The 19,111-nt window shown below is 35.3% G+C and overlaps 1 protein-coding gene across 1 annotated transcript; it reads right to left on the bottom strand.

The window, feature by feature from the left end:
- Positions 1 to 455: 455 nt before the first annotated feature.
- lmx1a (LIM homeobox transcription factor 1, alpha) lies at positions 456 to 17,637 on the bottom strand. The gene is made up of 7 exons (XM_056445445.1): positions 17,411 to 17,637; positions 7,262 to 7,482; positions 6,522 to 6,718; positions 4,519 to 4,587; positions 2,770 to 2,857; positions 674 to 832; positions 456 to 592 (listed from the first exon to the last, which is right to left on the bottom strand). The coding sequence occupies exons 1-7, from the start codon at positions 17,629 to 17,631 to the stop codon at positions 456 to 458; spliced, it is 1,092 nt and encodes a 363-aa protein (XP_056301420.1). The 5' UTR covers positions 17,632 to 17,637.
- Between the last annotated feature and the right edge of the window lie 1,474 nt (positions 17,638 to 19,111).

Genomic DNA, 19,111 nt, shown 5'->3' with positions numbered 1-19,111 from the left:
TGGATAACATTTTAATCACATAATAAATAGATTCTCACTATAAGGAAACTTCCAGGAGTTTATTAAAGTTATTTTTTCTTCCCACAGATCCATAAGCCAAAACAAAACAATCTTTTTTTCTGTGTGTACATTGCAAATAGTAATTTACATTGACTTCATTTTAATAAATCAAGCTCTGAACAAAAGAAAAATATGTCATGGCCATTTAATTGTAATTCAGTCCAGATTACACACATAAAAATAATAAATACAAATTACACAAAGAATATTTTCATCACAGTACATTTCCCTTGTCGTCAGTCACAATCATTTCTACACTAAACATGCAAAAGCAGAACACATACAAGCATGTGTACACACACACACACGCACACACACACACGCACACACACACACACACACACACACACACACACACACCTTCATACATTTTTTCTGAGCCATCAAAATGATGCTCAGGAGGCGAAATAAGAATCTTGCATTGAATACAATCGGTCAATGGGTGTTAAAAAGGAGGGTTCACTGGACGACATACAGTCTCCAAAATGACACAGAGGGTCACTGTCTGTTTCGTCATAGAGTGTGTCACAACCTGCAAAGAGACAAATGATACTTTTTAAAATGCCTTTTCCAGCACAGCATTGCTGTGAGCCTATAATGTGTTATTTAATACCATAGGGATGCATATGGTCTCCGGGCATCTGAGGAGGGGTGAGGCCTTGTCTGAAGGGGTCCAGCTTGAAGCTCTGTGAATCTAGACTGAGGTTCTGCTGGTGAAGTGAATATGAACCTGCGCATTCCAGCTCCACGGGTAAAGCTCCACAAGAGGGCGCTGTGGGCATACAAAAAACAACTAAATAACTTGATGCAGCTTTATTTGTATATAGTCAAGCCGGAAATTATGAATAATTAATTATGGGGTAGGAATAATTTCAGGATTGACTGTTAGTGATGACTTTAAGTTGTACAGACTTTTAACATATAGGCCTACAACTGCTCAGGCCCATTGCCAACCTGGTAAAAGGGGTGGTTCCTTTTCTTAAAATATGGACCTTTGTGCAGTTATTAGCCTCATTTTCTATTTAATAATGAGGTTTAAATACTTTTTAAGCACTATTTTTTGCTGGATTAGCTTGTTGGATGGTCATCAACCACACTTTTTGATGTACCAAAAACATTTCCTAAATATTTAGAAGAAAAAAAATGAGAATAATGCTTTATTTTTCAAATACAAATTTATTACATCATATATCATTAGAAAAAATGATCCTGTTCAAGATTTAAATTAAAACTAGCCTATTGTCATTTATTAGGCAAACACAAACTGGCCAGCACATTCAACTTTCCTCAGTCACAATTTATTATGGCATAGCAGTCAAAATAGGATAAATGAGGTTGTGTATATGACAAATTCTGTACCTTGTCAGTGAAGGAGTGGGTCTTTCAAACCACCTGATCACCCTTGGTTACGGGCCAGCTGTTAACCCCATTAAGTCACTCTAAACCTTGACAAAATCCTATGTTTTTGGATCATATCTTATTTTTGTTTATAATACAAAGTGTAAACTGTGACTTTATGTTTGATTAACATATTTGTGGTATCATTGCAATTAATGAACATTCTGGACAGTAACTCTAAATAGAATCATAATCATAATCGTGTTTTTGCTATTTTTACATTTATTTAAATACATTTAAAACTGCTTTCCAATTTTCTTCCAAATATCTTCTTTTGTGTTCAACAAAAAGAAACTCATGAACGATTGAAACTAGTAAAGGTTGAGTAAATGATGACAGAGTTTCTATTTTTGTCGTTCTAATAATGTGCTGTCTATTAATTAAAAGTTAACATGTTACACTGCTCAGGTTTGTAACCTTCAGAAAAAAAAACTTTAAGTAAAGTGCAACAATCTGTATTATTTTATTTATACCTTCATGTTGGTTTACTGTTTTATAAGTATAACTCCTTTAACGTGATGTCCATTGAAACAATTTAAAATTATTGAAATGTCCCATTTATGGATGCCTTAAGAACAGGGGAAATGCACTTTAAAATTTCTCTGAAACCTGGAACATAATTCAGGTCTGAAGGGGATAATTGTATATATGAACCTTCATGTATGAACATATAAGAATTATATGTTCGTTAAAAATTGTCTGGTCTGCTTTTTAATAGTTTGATGTTGTGTAGCGTTTTTAAAACTTCTACTTCAGAATGATGTATGTGTATGATGTTATGTATGTTGTAGGTGCAGTAGACTAAAATGGGTCTGGTTTTGGTTATAATTTCTCTGTTAAGCTGCATTTATCTCTTCTCTGCCAGCCTTAAAAAAACTCAAAAATGGACCATTTATTTGGCCCATTTTATGCCCCTAATGACTAATGATAAAATTGCCCTTAAAAATGAACCATTGTTTTTTATTACATAGTAAAAGTGTGTTAAGCATGTTTTTTTTTACTCATACGAATTTTTACAATTTGTAAATCACAGTTAAAACAAAAACTATAGTCAATTTGTGGTTTCCAAATACTTTTTTATTTGGTAGTAAAAGTATATTTTTGAGAGAGGAACATTCCTAAAACTTTCCTCTTCTATTATCATTTTAACTGAATGGGCAATAAACTTTAAAATATTATATGCTATGGGGACAATAACAGAATGTTCTGAGAATTTATGTTGATTGGGAATATTGCCTAAATAGAACTGATGAAGGGTGAACTGTAGCTTTAAACGTGGGGTTTAATAGGTGATAAGCAATGTGTGAGTACCAGTATGTTGTTGTGATTGACTCTCCCTTTTCTCCTGTGGGGAAACAGTTTGCTTCTGCTGCTGTTGTCTTCTCGCCAGTTTTTTCATCTGCAGAGACAATAAGATTTCCATAATAAAAACATATCCCTTTTCATATATACAGTGTTATGCATCATTTTTGAAACCCATAGCAAAATCAGCAAAAATGTGAAAAAAGATATTTTACGTCAAATATGTTACATGAAGTACACATATTGTTTTTCTTATTTTGTTCAAATATAACTTTTTATTCTATTTAACGCTGCCCTTCAGAAGCAACAGAAGATACTTGAATGCTTCCCGGAGGACAAACTTCAAAATTTAAAAACTTTTCACCCCCAGCTCTTAATGAATTGTGTTTCCTTCTGGTGAGTGTTTTCAATCTTTTTGTGTTTGTATCACTCATCCTCAGTGTGAAAAGATGGAGCTCAGATTTATACAGTCACTGCTGGAAAGGTTTTAGGTATGCAAAAAAATTAATCTGCAGAACGTAGAAGAAGAGGAGCCATTTTAACTGCAATGAGACTTGAAAACAACCATCACAAAGCAAACAACAACAACCAAAGATCATAGGTAAACAACCAAAGAATAAAAAAACATTTAAAACCAATTACTTGAATAATATCAGCTATTTTTGTGTCTTGTGATCTATTCATTCATTCATTCATTCATTCTCTTTTCAGCTTAGTCCCTTTATTAATCAGGGGTTGCCACAGCAGAATGAACCGCCAACTTATCCAGCATATGTTTTACACAGCGAATGCACAGCGAATTCCGGCTGTAACCCAGTACTGGAAAACACCCATACACACTCATTTTACACACATACACTACGGACATGTATTTGGACTTGTAGGGGAAATCTGAGCACCCGGAGGAAACCCACGCAAACAGGGGGAGTACATGCAAACTCCACACTCCACAGAAGTGTGGAGCTACCTACTGCACTACATTTTTTTTGTAAAATAAATCTAACTCAGCACTTTCTCTATCCTCTTAAATTCCCAAATGTTAGCTTTTGTATCTCTCTTGCCGAGACGTTTAATTTGATTAAATTTGGAAATAGTGTATTAAATACATATTTTTTGATTTTGTTAAACTAGAGAAAATCTGCAACCCTCAGTGCTGGGAAAACACACTCTCATTCAGACATTTAGTTGGGACTAAATTCATCTATACTGCATGTCTTTGGACTGTGGGGGAAACAGAATGAGACGGGGAGAACATTGAGAGAACATACAAACTCCACACAGAAAGACATCGTGGTCCAGCTGGGACTTTTGGGGGTTCGAGTTTTGGTCTGTTTTTCTGTCTCTTTAACTGCAATAGTGAATACTGCAGAGTTGAAGAAAATAAAAATAATGGTAATGTATATCTATCTAACTCAGGTGTGTAACAGATAAAAATCACTTATTTTGTGTACATTTTTCACATTTTTGCATGACTTTTGAATAACACTGTAAGTAATGAGAAAAGTAATAAGAGAAAATATCCTTTAAAAATGCCAAGGAAGGCTGAAAACACACACAGCGCTAACCCTGAAAGGAAATCCAAGTCTAATCTAAGGTTATCTATACATAATATGTCATCGGTTTCCTACATGAGGCAATAACACAGCTTGTTTCCTGATTGGCAAGCTGGTGTGCTGCAGAAAGAGCTCTGTTATCAATTGCATAAGTTGATGTTCTTTCAATGAGTGTGTTTGTCTGTGTCGGCGGGCATCACGTTACCTTGGCTCTTTGGTTCTGGAACCAGACCTGAACGACTCGTACGCTCAGTCCTGTCTCTGCTGCCAGAGTCTCCCTCAACCTTACAATAGACAGACAGACAGAGACCTGAGCCACAGGCTGACCTTCATGCTCTGCGGGTTCATGTAGGCTAACTGATGAACTGACCCGCACTGGAGTATCAGATCAACAATAGATACAGTTCAGACCAGCTGCACAAAAACTTCCTTTCACAAATTTACAAAAGACATGCATAAAAATGTATTTATAACACAAGTTAGACTCAATTATTATATATATATATATATATATATATATATATATATATATATATATAGTATATATATAATATATATATATATACTCTCTCACTGGCCACTTTATTAGGTACACCTGTCCAACTGCTTATTAATGCAAATTTCTAATCAACCAATCACATAGTAGCAACTCATGTAGACATGGTCAAGATGATCTTCTGCAGTTTACCAAGCACCAGAATGGGGAAGAAAGACGACTTAAATGACTTTGAACTGTGGCATGAGTATTTCAGAAACTGCTGATCTACTGGAAATCTTCACGCACAACCATTTCTAAGGTTTACAGAGAATGGTCTGAAAAAGAAAAAATTATCCAGTGGAGCGCGGTTCTGTTGGTGCAAATGCCTTGTTGATGCCAGAGGTCACAGGAGAATGGACAGACTGGTTCAAGCTGGGTAGAAAGGCAACAGTAATTTTTAAGGTGGATGCGCACAGCAGCAGAAGGCCTACATCGGGTGCCACTCCTGTCAGCTAACATCAGAAACTGAGGCTACAATTTGCACAGGCTCACACCAAAATTGCACAATAGAGGATTGGAAAAACGGTTGCCTGGTCTGATGAGCTTCGATTTCTGCTGCGACATTCAGATGTAGGGTCAGAATTTTGCGTCAGCTACTTCCAGCAGGATAACGCACCATGTCATTAAGCGTGAATTATCTCAGACTGGTTTCTTGAAGATGAAAATGAGTTCACAGTACTCAATTGACCTCCACAGTCACCAGATCTCAATCCAATAGAGCACTTTGGGATGTGGTGGAACAGGAGATTCACATCATGTATGTGCAGCTGACAAATCTGCAGCAACTGTGTGATTCCATCATGTCAATATGGACCAAAACCTCTAAGGAATATTTCCAGTAGCTTGTTGAATCTATGCCATGAAGGATAAGGCAGTTCTTGAAAGCAAAAGAGGGTCCAACCAGTACTAGTAAGGTGTACCTAATAAAGTGGCCAGTGAGTGAGTATGTGTGTGTGTGTGTGTGTGTGGTGTGTGTGCATATACTTAGAGAAACTTAGAGGCAATGTTACATTATTAAAGTTATTATTAATGTTATTGGTTCTCCTAACTTTCTCCTCATCATTATTAATTATGATTATTATTATTTGTCCTCCAAACTTCCTCCTACTCATTATCAACTTTATTATTATTATTATTATTATTATTATTATTATTATTAACATTACCATGCAAAATCACCCTCATTTTCCAATTTTCTTTTTATTGTTTTTATTTGTTATTAGCAACCTCTTTTCTTCTTATTATTATTACCATTAATATTACACATGTTGCCAGGGGCGTAGTGGACATTTTAAAAGTGGGGGGACAGCTGTATGGAATCCAAAAGTTTGCATTCTTAATCACCTGTTTCTAAATGGTCTCTAAAAGTGAGAGGAACGTATCCCCGTTAGCCCTTGTCTCCTGTAAATTGTAAATTTGTATTTGCAGTTGTAAGATATAATTCGATATAAATAGAATGAAATAAAAAAATAAAACTCAAATCAGTATTGCAAGAAAAAGAGTTGAGAAAAATTTACGTCTACTAAGACTTTATTTTCAAAATTCTCATTAGTCTTCCTCAAAGGTTTGACTGTACTTCATAATTGCCAGAATAAATGTCGGAATTGTGAGATAAAAAGTTACAATAATCTTATATTTCATGTGACAGAAACAAGCTTTGACAATTATACATCTGATTTTCTGACCTTTCGGCAGGGTTTGGATGAGACCTCAAACGAAGCTTTGAAAGCTCGTCTCTGTTGTGTTGTCAGGATGGTACGAGGTCTTTTAGGCCTCTTGTGTTCCACTTCTCCTGTTGTGTTCGACTCTTCTGCTGTCTTCAAATTATCTTTATCATCATCCTCCTCCTCAATATCCTCACTTTTACCTGTAATCCAGGAAACAGATGTGTGTATTGTGCCTAACAATTCCAGTTAATTTGACAGGACTTCAACTAAAAAATTTAGGACAGAATTCATTCATTTTCCTTCAGCATAGTCCCTTTATTTATCAGGAAACAGCGAAATGAACCGCCAACTCCAGCATATTTTTTACGCAGCGGATGCCCTTCCAGCTGCAACCCAGCACTGGGAAACACCTATACACTCTTGCATTCACACACATATACAGAGAGGAATGAATGACTACATGTGAAGTCTGTCCAATCTATTTGATCACTAGTCTATTTTTACACTATTGTTAGACGTCTATTCGATTTTCAATGACAGCCCGAATCTAGCCTTGTTTTAGCCAAGATGTTTGGACGTCTATTAGACATCTATTAAACACAAAATTGCTTGGTTTTTTTGCTCGATTTAAACCACCAGACCACAACATTAGCAGAAGAACCACAACCTTGGGAGTACATCAGATAAAAAAACGACATGCAAAATGAGCAAGCAACTGTGTTTCTTCAGGAACAGCACAATACCTGAGTCAGAGGAGGTGGGACTGGCCAGTTGGTTGTGGAAGTGTGTGGCACAGAAGAGGCCGTCTCCTGTGAGCACACAGTGATCTCCCTTCTGCAGCCGGCAGCCGCACACACAGCAGCAGAAGCAGCGCAGGTGGAAAACAGCAGAGCCCTGCGCCCGCATCACCAGCTCAGATGGAGAGATGATCTCTGAACAGCCCTGACACCGCACTACAAACAGCCTGACAGGACAACACAAAAGAGCAGTTCGTCAATATAGCTGTTGTTGATATTCACACAGTTGAAGTCAAAATAATTAGCCCTACTGTGAATTCATTTTCTCTTTCAAATATTTACCAAATGATATCTAAACAGAGCAAGGAATTTTTCACAGTATTTCCTATAATATTTTTTCTTCTAGAGAAAAAAGTCTAGAAGACTTTGTTTTATTTCTTGTTTAATTTCGGCTAGAATAAAAGTTTTAAAACTTTTAAAACCATTTTATAGTCAAAATTATTAGCCCTCTTAGGCAATATTTGTGTTGTCTACAGAACAAACCACTATTTTACAATGATTTGCCTAATTAACCCAATTAAGCCATTAAATTGCACTTTAGGCTGAATACTGGTATCTTGAAAAATATCTAGTAAAATATTATGTACTGTCATCGTGGCAAATACATCTTTAAAAGGACAGAACAGTGAATGATTGTGCTCTTTGACTGTGATGGGAAACAAATTTAATATTTAAGATTTATGTTTATGTTATGTTGTAATGAAGACTTAAACTTGAATTTAATTCCCAATTTCTTTCACAAAATTTAGCTTTAACATCCCAACCTTTTAAAATGACTTGCCTTTAGGTTTACACACACAGCCAGAGTCTCTGGTCATCTTTAAGAAATGTCTGAGGACACATCGGTTTCATCAACATTTAGCTGACTAACAACAGCCGTTACTAGTTAGTCTTTTCCTGCTTTTCCTGTTTGTCTGATATAAATAAATAAAAAAATCTAAACCAACTTAGACTTTTCATGGCATATATCAATGCTCTCCAGTGACCTGAAATGCTTCTTTAATCCTCATTTCTACTTCTCTTTGGGAAAAAGCAGCTGCTAAATGTAAATGCAAACTCCAATCTAAAAAATAGCAAGAGTTAAAGTAAAATGCAACATATAGCACAATCGCTGATTGAAGTAAATCAGTGCATATTTAAATGATAAACTGCAACAAACAAAACAAAACATATGCAACACTAATCAGACAATCTTTATTAAAATGGGAAAAAACAAGAATGAAGCCACCAAAAAACAAGCAAAACAGTGAAAAAAATGAAATATATGAATAAAACAAAAGCTTTTTTAACTTCTATTTTAACATGTTTTTAAAATGTAATTAATTGCTGTGATCATCAAAGTTTTTCAAATAAAACAATTGAAATACATGTTAAAATTTCTAACGTACGTTTTTATCATTTTATTAATAGTTTGAATTTTCTTTAATTTCTCTCTTTTCTATTTTATTCTATGGGATTTTGTTGTTTTAGCATTTAATCTTTATGTCCAATTTAACTCAATGAAAAGTTTTATTTAATGAATTTCAGTCAATGATTATTTTACTTATTTTACATCAAGTATTAAAAAGGGTTTTAGTTTTATGGTTTACATTTTAGTTTACTAACAACCCAGAATTATATTTTGTGTACTAACGCACAATGATTAAAGGGCTATTATTTAAAGAAACTGCGTTTGATTAAACATTTTTATATAATGTACATGATTGAAATTGAAAATACTCTTTTGTAGCATTAATGCAAGACACCAATGCAAGTTAAAAGCTTATAAACTAAAAGATTTCACCATACAATTGTGACGTTCACTGATCAGGGTGTCCAGTGAGACATGCACTAATTTACATACATTTTTACAACAGAAACCTAAACACTGAAGACAGGATCAAGTTAATTAAATTATATATAATTGTATAGTATTTTGTACTATATATATATATATAGTATAGTATATAGTATATAGTAGAGTATATATAGTATATATATATAGTACAAAATTGATTAAAAGAATACAAATAAACCACTCTCAAAAAAAAGAAAATAAATGAGAGATTAGAAATGTTCCACAGTGGCCTCGAGTAAAAGCAGCACAAATGTTAATAATTCCGCTTTGAGCTGTTTGTAAATTCAGAACTTCCTCCAGTTGTAGCATTTTCTGCATTACAAAATGACGTTTGCTGTTTGTTCAAACTACTTATTCAAAATAAGCTGAAACAACACAACTATTAAAGTTTTTTTGGGGGCAACTTAGTTGTTTTATGTTCAATCAACTAAAATTTGCCAGTCAGTGCCAACAGCCTAGCAGTTAGTGTGTCGACATATATTCCTAACTTCATTCCTTCCTCTTGTCCCAACACAAATCCATTGCATTTTTAACTGTGTGATTGTCCATATAGTTACACCTTATTATTTTTAGACTGAAGAGAATTCCAACCAGTATTACTTAAACAAAACTTTAAAAAATCTCTGCAGCAGATTTAACATGAAGTAAAACAATTTAAAATTATTTAAGAATTGTTGTATTTATTATTAGTTGTTGTATAATGTAAAACTTTACATAAACAAAGCCCGAAAAGGAATAAAACTTAAATGTTTGTTAAATAAATGCTACTAAAGTGGAGATTTCTAAGTGCATAAAAGCAAGTTTGAGAAATATATAACTACTGGAATCTAAATACAGATGAACACATAAATACAAATACAGTATTTTGTCTTTTTTCTAGTCTAAAAGAAGACATGCGATGCCACACAACCCCATTGGGTTTGCCCATAGTGTCTCACATGAAGAAATAACCTGTCAGTCTTCATCTGACGCTGTCACACCTCTCTGGAAGCCCTCCTGTCAGATTCACCCTAAACCGTAAACCCCAGCTCGGCTCTCTGCCTCCCTCCGGGCGCGGAAATCTCAGGCCAGTTTGACAAACAGAAAATGTGGTGTCTGCCAGGGCAGGACAATGGCAGCGAGGCTCAGGGCCAGCTCCCTCTTTTGTCTGGGTTTGGTTAAGTGGAGTTAAGATCATTCCCTGGACCGCCGGGAGGCCTGATTCTTTCCCTCCGTCTGGAGCCACAGCCTGCAGAGCTTCTTTCTCCCACCACCCTGGGTGTCCTGCCCCGGACACAGCACTGGAGCCGGACGCCTCTGTCTGACCCGCTGAAGCCCAGCTCTGGTTGCCAGGCGCTGAGATGCACACTCAGCCTGCTGGAGGTATGCGTCTGCACCCCTGTTTTCACTCCCGTCTCACTTCTTGACGGACAGGGCGACTCAGCAACATTCCTGGAATCTCTGATGCTCCACTACCGGTCAAATGTTTGGGATAGTTATGATTTTGTGAAAGATATTGTGATCAATTTTACACATTTAAAAAGAAATGTGGTGAAATAATTTTATATTTTTTTGGTTTTAGGATATTTTAAAATACACTTTTTCCCTGTGATGTAATGCTGAACTTTTCATATCCATTTTCTCAGAAGTCATTATCATAGTACAAAAGCAGTCACTGGGGAGAAACTTTTCAAAAAGGGAGTACCTAAAGGATCCATACTGGTACTTTGAATGTACATTTTAGTACCTAATCTCAGGTCTCTCAGTATCTCCGCTAGGTGCAGTGTGTTCATGTACAGAAAAAAGATTCCTCTTGATGAGTATGAATTGAAACATCCCATAGCCATGCATTGTTGAGGACTATTAGTGTTGCTCTGGAAACTGAGAGCTCTTTTGGGTTCAGCAGAGGGACAGAAAAAAGTGAATTCTGTACTTTATCATAAAGAACAACATTGCTGCTGTTTGAGAATGAATGCATGATTTTGGCAACTGCAGGTTGTCCACACTAAAAAATAACAGTTCTTTAAATTTTGCGCATATATCTTATGATTTACAAACATTTTCTGTTTCTTTGCTTTTAAATTGCATTATATACTGTAAAAAATATCCGTAAATTAGCAGTTTTCCATATTTTGTGATTCATGTATTTATTTTATTTCCCCCCCATTTATTTATGCATTTAAATTGTTTTATGGGACCTTGCTCTTTCTTCCAGTGACTTTAACTTTGAAAAGTGAGTTTTATTAACATTTTTAATAGTTTAAAGTGATATATTGTATGGGTTGGTGTTTATTATGGTAATAAATGGTTGTTTTCAGTTATTACTTATTTTTCTATGTATTATTTATTATACATTATATTATTTCAAAATGTCAATAAAAGTCACTTTGTTAAACATCAAAAGTTGACAGAGCAGAAATCAGCATCCCATAATGTAATTCACAACAGTAAACAAACATAAATCACTTGTGAATCACAAAATACAGAAACTGTTCATTATTTTATTATTGTGTAGGACCTTGATTTTTGTTCCGACAACTTTTGATTTAAGAATTTGCTGCTTCACAAAGTGACTTTTACTTTAAGTTTAAAAAAACATATTGTATAATAAGCAATACATATAGAAGTAATAAAATGACAACTGTCAAGTAGTGGCAGCTCATTACCCAGTTTTTGTACTGTAATTGACATAACCAATTCAGACATTATTTTGTTTCAAACTACTATTGCAAATATCTAAACTGTTCTTTCACCTAAATATAAAAGTTGTAATGTTATTGTATTACTCACCCTCATGTTGTGCAAATCCCCTGAATTTTCATATTCTTTCTTTTTATTTTACTTTAACTGATGTACAGCACTTTGGTCCGTCTTGTTTTTAAATGTGATTTATAAATAAATGAACTTGAACTTAATTGGGAATCCCTAAAATATTGCACTCTATGATCTTGTAAAACCGACTCTGATCAAGAGCTTGGATATTACTTTTGCAAATTGATCAGCTACAATCCTTTAATTGAAGTCTAAGCATCACTTTGAGTCCAAATCAAACTGATCACCGTAATAAAACAGTGAATTATCTCATAACAAAGCAGCCTGCTGACCCATTTCCAAAAAAGCTGCTCCTTAACCTGGTCAGTAAGTGCTGGGTCAGCGAGCTCCACACCCCCGTGCCCACGGTGAAGCACTGCCCTACTGGGTAGAAGTGCCAGCCAAATGCTGCGTATGTGGCTAATTGGTCAGGTCAGATATCTCACGCTCGGACGGGCATCAAGCAGGGGCACCACTGGGCACCAACCTATCCAGATGCCTTGACATACTTCACACACACACAGCGATCCCCGCTAGATGAACCCCCTCCTCAACAAACAAACACACTCATATTCTCCAGCGCGAGGCTCTTCTGCACCCACAGCATATGGTCCAATCCTCCACTCAGCCTCAGTGCTCTTATTAAAAGCACAGTGGTCACTTTACAATCATTATTACTTTGGCTGATGGACTCCTAATGTGAGGTGCACTGCAGGACTTGCAAAAGGCAGAGGTTTTGCTAAAAATCTAATCAGCTACCGAAATTAAATGTATGGGAGGATACTTCACCCAGCTTCGGTTTCCCCCACAGTCCAAAGACTAAAGGTGAATTGGGTAAACAAAAATTGGCCATAGTGTATGAGTGTGTGTGAATTTGAGAGTGTGGGTGTTTCTCAGTACTGGGTTGGAGCTGGAAGGGCATCTGCTGCATAAAACCTATGCTGGATAAATTGGTGGTTCATTCCGCTGTGGCGACCCCTGATTAATAGGGACCATGAATGAATGAATAAATGAATGATACTTCACCCCAAAATGACAAATTTCTCACCATTCATTCACTCTGAAGTGGTACCAAACCTTTTTTTTCTGTAGAACACAAAAAAAGATATTTTGAAGAATGTTTGAAACCACTAACTTCCATATAATACAATAAAAGTCAATGGAATTTTCAACATTCATCAAAAATGAACATATTCCTTAGCAATCAGAGAAACTTAAACAGGTTTGGAGCAAGTGGAAGGTGAGAGGTAAATAATGGCAGAATTTTCATTTTTTGGGTGAACTATTCCTTTAAGAGGTTAAATCACTCTCAGATGGTGATCAGAACTCAAAAAGTCCATAACAACTTTTGAACACAAGTGCAATACTTCATGACGTTTAACATTAAAGTCATCTTTCTAATTATTCTTGGCTGAGAATCACTGAAGAAATACCCTCCATGGAGGATGATGCCATCCTCCAGCAAGACATCCTGCATCAAAAGCTGTGAGATCATTCTTTCATTTGCATTTACTACTTTTTCCCTACTACCAAAATGTTGTTAATGTAACAAACAAACAACAGTACAAAGAACAAGCTAGGTAGGCCAGATATCACAATTATTTCATACTGCTGTTGTACTCCATGGACAAAAATCATAATAGGCACAATAACACTATTAGTATTTTAAAGTCGCCATGACATTAAAACTTGCTCTTCTTAATTTTAGATTTATATAGTAGGGTGGCACGGTGGTAAAGTGGGTAGCCTCAAAGCATGAAGGTTGCTGGTTCGAGCCTCAGCTGGCATTTCTGTGTGGAGTTTGCATGATTAATAAAAGGACTAAGCTGAAAGGAAAATGAATGAATGAAGTAGTGCTTGTTATAAATGATGTATCTACTTAATTTAGCCTCATAATCTTTTATCAAATGCCATAACCTTCCCTGGCCTCTTGAAATGACTTTTCTTAATTTCTGGTCACATGGCTATCAGAGTGTTTCTTGTTTCTGCCCTACTTTCATCCATTCGTTAGTCTTCTTTCATGTTGTTAGCAACACCTGTCTTTCAACAATCCAATCAGTTCCTAATGAACAAAATCATTCACCACCTCACATTTTAATGCTGTTTCAATTGGGTGTACGTCACCATATAGAAAAAATGGACAATCTTACAGTAACTTCACTATCATGACAACTTTAAGCACTTTAGGTCATTTTCCCATGTCCTCATTCATTTTAACTCAACTTTTTTATGAAATAAAGTTTACCATCTTAAAATTAAAGGTTCCAAAAAGGTTATTCTGTAGTAATGCCACAGAAGAACGTTTTTAGGTTCATTAAAGCAGGATTTTTTATCTGAGGCATTGAGATCCCCAGGACAAGTTGGTTTTATATTCACACATTCATTCCTTTTTAAAGTGACAATTTGTGACACACTACTTTGAATATTCGGTCTGAAATCGCATGCAAGTATGACTTGAAAACAACATTAGCACTATTTAATTGACTGTGAACAGTGTTGTACTTTGATAGTCATTGGCTGCTAATATGATTTTCCTATTTTGAATTTGGAAAGAATACTTTTCTGAAATTATATTATTTGGGTGAATGTCTGAATGTGCGAATATAAAAACCAACTTTACCTCAATCAGAGAAAGAAAGTGTAAGGGGGCCTGCGGAAATGTTTGGGGATAAGAAAGATTAAAAAAATAATAATTAATAAATAATTAACATAAAATGCTTATATAGCTTAATAACATAAAAAGCTTAATAGTCAAATTTTAAAGGGAAAATTCACCCCAAAATGAAAGTTCTACTCACCCTTCACTGTTTCTAACCAGTTTAAGTTTCTTTTATCCTTTGGACACAAAAGGAGATATTCTGAGGAAAGCCTGAAGATTTTCTTTAGAAACCTATATTTTCCCAAGTATTTGTTTTTCCTACTATGGAAGTCAATGGATGCAATTTTCAGCTTTCTTCAAAATATTTTCTTTTGTGTTCAACGGAAATACGAAACTCAAAGGTTTCACTTGAGGGTGAGTAAATAGCGAGTAAATGTTCATGTTTGGATGAACTATCCCTTTAAGGTAAATAAAAACATACAGCATTTAAACAAATACGCCTGAATAAAATTGGATTAAAATAACATAATGATTACAAAATAATACAACAACAAAGTCAATCAAGATTCAAACTGATTAACAATACATAAACAAAACTAAAAACATAAAAAATAATTTATAGACTATTTCAACGTGGTACTTTGCCTGTGAACATTTCCTGCTTGTTATCAAACTATTTCATAACTGTACAAAAAGAGGTAATTCAATCCTAACGTAATGTTAAAACAGCGGTAATAACATTATTTATCAATTTGTGGCTATTTTTGGATTCTCAGAAGCTATAGAAATTAAAAACGCAAAACAGGAAATACGTAACCATTGTTTTTGTTTACAGACATTGTTTACATCAAAATGGTAATATACAAACAGACCACCTTTGTCAGGTAAGACGCCATATTGAATTCTGCACGCCAGAAGCCTGTCTTTCTCACCTGCCAAAAATGAAACGCACCTCAACCTCTACTAACGTCGATCGCGCTCGGTCGTTTGGCAGACTTTTTCGCATTTGGAGGTGAGAATGTGAATCAGACTGAGTTTTGGGGGTAGCAGGGGGTCCGAGCATCGTGTTGATGTGGCCATATGCTGTCCCCAGCTTGCCGTTACCACGCCGATGGGTCCTGCTAATTTAACACATCTTGACAGCGTGTCAGTAGTGCTGTCCTCCTGATCTAACCGTGTGTGTTTGTGTGTGTGTGAAAGCCGCCTCGCATTCCACGGCCCACCGCGACCCTTCCTCCTGCAGTCACCTTGTCTTTCTTTCAGGACTTCCGTGCCAAAGTCTGCAGTCTCCCAATACACAAAACACAACACTAAGACGAGCATATAGGCCGAGGATAATGTCCATTTTAAAAGGTGAACGTTTATGCTAACTAAACAGCCTGTAGCGCATGGCATGATAATTTTATATCCGCAAGTAGCTTTATATGGATGGGAATTTGTTGCCAATTAAAATTATGTTGTGAGCAAAAGGCAAATTTAATAGCAAGAAATTATATCAGATTTTTGCATTCAAACATTAGAGTCCAATATCCTACATCACAGCAATTTGTGGTGCAAAAAACTACTTTAAATGCTTAAAAAAATGTATATAAAGCATAAAACTTCAACGTTTTATTTCTTTGTTTTAATTTAAATGTTCAAAATAAAATGAAAACTAATTTACGTTTTTTTTTGTTGTTGTTGTTTTTTTTTGTTTTTGTTTTACATCGTATTACTTCACAAAATATTTTTTTATATAAGCCTTAAATATTTACAAAGATTATTAACCCTCTAACTGTCTGCTCTACCAACTGATTGATTATATTTCGACTGGTTTAAATAATAGTTTACACACACATAATTGTTGGTTTACAAAAAATCAAACAAACATAATCCTGTTGCACTACTACACTTGATTTTGGTTTCATGGTAAAAAAACAACAACAACAACAACAACAACAAAACAAAACAAACAATAAATCATGTTAAATGAGAATCTGAAATGTTTTATGGCATATTTAAAAAAATAAAGATGATTTAGTATTTAAAAATGTTTTATTTTTAATATATTTTAAAAATAAATTAGCCTTACACTTAATATTTTTTCAGATTTTTAGTATATGTAATAATTCCGGTTCTTTTACCATAAGCAGACATATAATCCATTTGGTAGAGGTTAATATTTTAGAAATTACAGGATGTGTTGGAAAAAAATGCGTTGACTGTGTTAAGTAGCGACATTAGAAGTTAAGAAATGCAATCCAAATTTTTTTTCTTGGTGGGGCAGTTAAAGGGTTAATATAATATGACTCTTATTATGACTAGTCAATTATTTTTTGCCTTTCTATTCACACTCTTTAAAATAAAGGTTACAAATTTGTGTTTTTGCAGTGAAGGCATTAAAATTACATTTTGCTTCTCCGTGGAAACTTTCAGTCATCAAAATAATATATTTTTCTGACAGCGAAGAGTAATTTAAATCGGTTTTTATAGGTTTATTTACATGTAAAGTTTTAATTTATTTAAATTTAAATTTTAAAGAATCTGCATGGAACCATAAATGCCAAATAAAATAAAACTATAGTGCAGAAATGCAAGATATTTCTCCCAATGATCTTATGGAATCACATTTCGTTTTTTAAACATTCGATCTGAGGAAAATAAACCACGACGTCAAAATAAAACCTTTATAGGCTACTGAGCAAAACAAAAGAGCAAGATCTTCATGCTAAACTTAAGATAATATGAGCACGTATAGTATGAAATAAACTTTTGACTTGTGGACTCGCATCACACACTTTCCGTGTTGAACTTCAAACAGTAGGACATTTTAAAGTGCATCATAAAACGAAATAACTGTTTACACAAACAGCAGTAAATATAGGCTTACTTCTGGTAGTCTCGCTTGCAGTAGAGTGTTTTATTGCGGAGAAAGCAGGTGTCTTTCAGAGGCTCGCGACATGATGCGCAGTGCAGGCAGCGCTCGTGCCACAGCCCGTCCTGCACGCGGAGCAGGTACCTGTCCCGGATGAGCTCATTACACCCCTCACACACGCTCTTTCTCCACATGTCTGCAAAAACAACAAACTTGTCATCCATCTGGCACTTCATTATCCAGAGAGTTTCATGTCATGCGCATGTTGGACAAACGAAACAAAATGTATTTTATTTTGTTAGGATTTGGAAGTTAAAATGAAAAATTGTATCCTTTTTTTATGGATTTAGGACTACACCAAGACTGAAAAATACCAAAAAGTAAACAAAGCAAGATTAGAAATATGAAATAGTGTAACAAGAAAAAAGAATGATAAAATAGATAAAATAGACGAGCTAAATCAAACGAAAGCTCAACAAAATAACCAAAAATAGTAGACTACTGCACAAGAGATTTTTTATAGTGATTTAATTTTAAATATTGTTACAGATTAAAATTGCAATTAGGCCTATATTTTATTTGTGCGACATCAAAAAAGTGAGTCAAGGCGCATACAATTACTGTCACATGTAGCCCATCAGCATGCTTTTATTAACACTAAACGACACTAAAAGCTTTCAGAGATGCTATATCGAATAACACATGCACTTACCATTTAAAGAGTAAATCCAATTTCCTGTTGTTATTTCCGACGGAACGTCAGATAGTTGTAAACGCACACAAAAGCGCCATGTGAAAATAAACCTGAAAGTCAGATACCTTCTCTCTCTCTCTCTCTCTCTCTCTCTCTCTCTCTCTCTCTCTCTCTCTCTCTCTCTCTCTCTCTCTCTCTCTCACACACACACACACACACGCACATCTCTCTCCTCCCATCAGCAGGTGGAGTGCGCAGTAAGTGTACAGCCATTAAAACTCATGAAGTCTAAACACATTCATTCATATTATTTTCAGCTTAGTCCCTTTATTAATCTCGGCTCGCCACAGCAGAATGAACTGCCAACTTATCCAGCATTTGCTTTACGCAGCTGATGCCCTTCCAGCTTCAACCTATTACTGGGAAACATTCATACACTCATACACTACGGACGACTTAGCTTACCCAATTCACCTACAGCGCATGTCTTTGGACTTGGAAACCGGAGCACCCGGAGGAAACCCACGCGAACACGGGGAGAACATGCAAACTCCACACAGAAATGCCATCTGACCCAGCCGACGCTCAGCGACCTTCTGTGGGGCTACCCTCTGCGCCACCCGTCTAAATACATCTAAACATTTTAATTGAACAAAACGATGGGGCAAATAAATATCCTTCAAGCATGACAAAAGTTCAGTATTGGCTTGGGTGTGAAAAGCCACAAAGCTATTTCAGATGCACTAATAAATGCTGGGTTATCAAAACCCTAATTTGGGTGAAATAAACTCAACTGCTGGGTTAACATTTTAAATATAAAAACCATATTTTACCCAAATTGGAATTCAAACAACCCAGCATTTCTAGAGTATATATAAATAAAAAATAATAATAAATAAACGTAAAAGTTTCGATTAAATAGATTCAAATGTATTAACGTGATGTCCAGACAAATGACATTAAAATAGGTTTATGTTTACAAAACAAATACAATGCATAAACAAATATGCACACCAAGATGT

Source organism: Danio aesculapii, chromosome 20 (genome assembly GCF_903798145.1).
Source record: "Danio aesculapii chromosome 20, fDanAes4.1, whole genome shotgun sequence".
Lineage (NCBI taxonomy): Eukaryota > Metazoa > Chordata > Actinopteri > Cypriniformes > Danionidae > Danio > Danio aesculapii.
This window is presented reverse-complemented; position numbering and strand designations above follow the sequence as displayed.

What these genes read in the sequence shown, in the direction of transcription:
- lmx1a (XM_056445445.1), bottom strand. Translation starts at nt 17,631, where the DNA reads ATGAAGTGCCAGATGGATGACAAGTTTGTTGTTTTTGCAGACATGTGG. An exon ending in TCCAGAACCAAAGAGCCAAG is followed by an intron (nt 2,858 to 4,518) that starts GTAACGTGATGC and finishes TTGTCTCTGCAG; the next exon opens with ATGAAAAAACTGGCGAGAAG. An exon ending in AGACCATATGCATCCCTATG is followed by an intron (nt 593 to 673) that starts GTATTAAATAAC and finishes GTCTCTTTGCAG; the next exon opens with GTTGTGACACACTCTATGAC.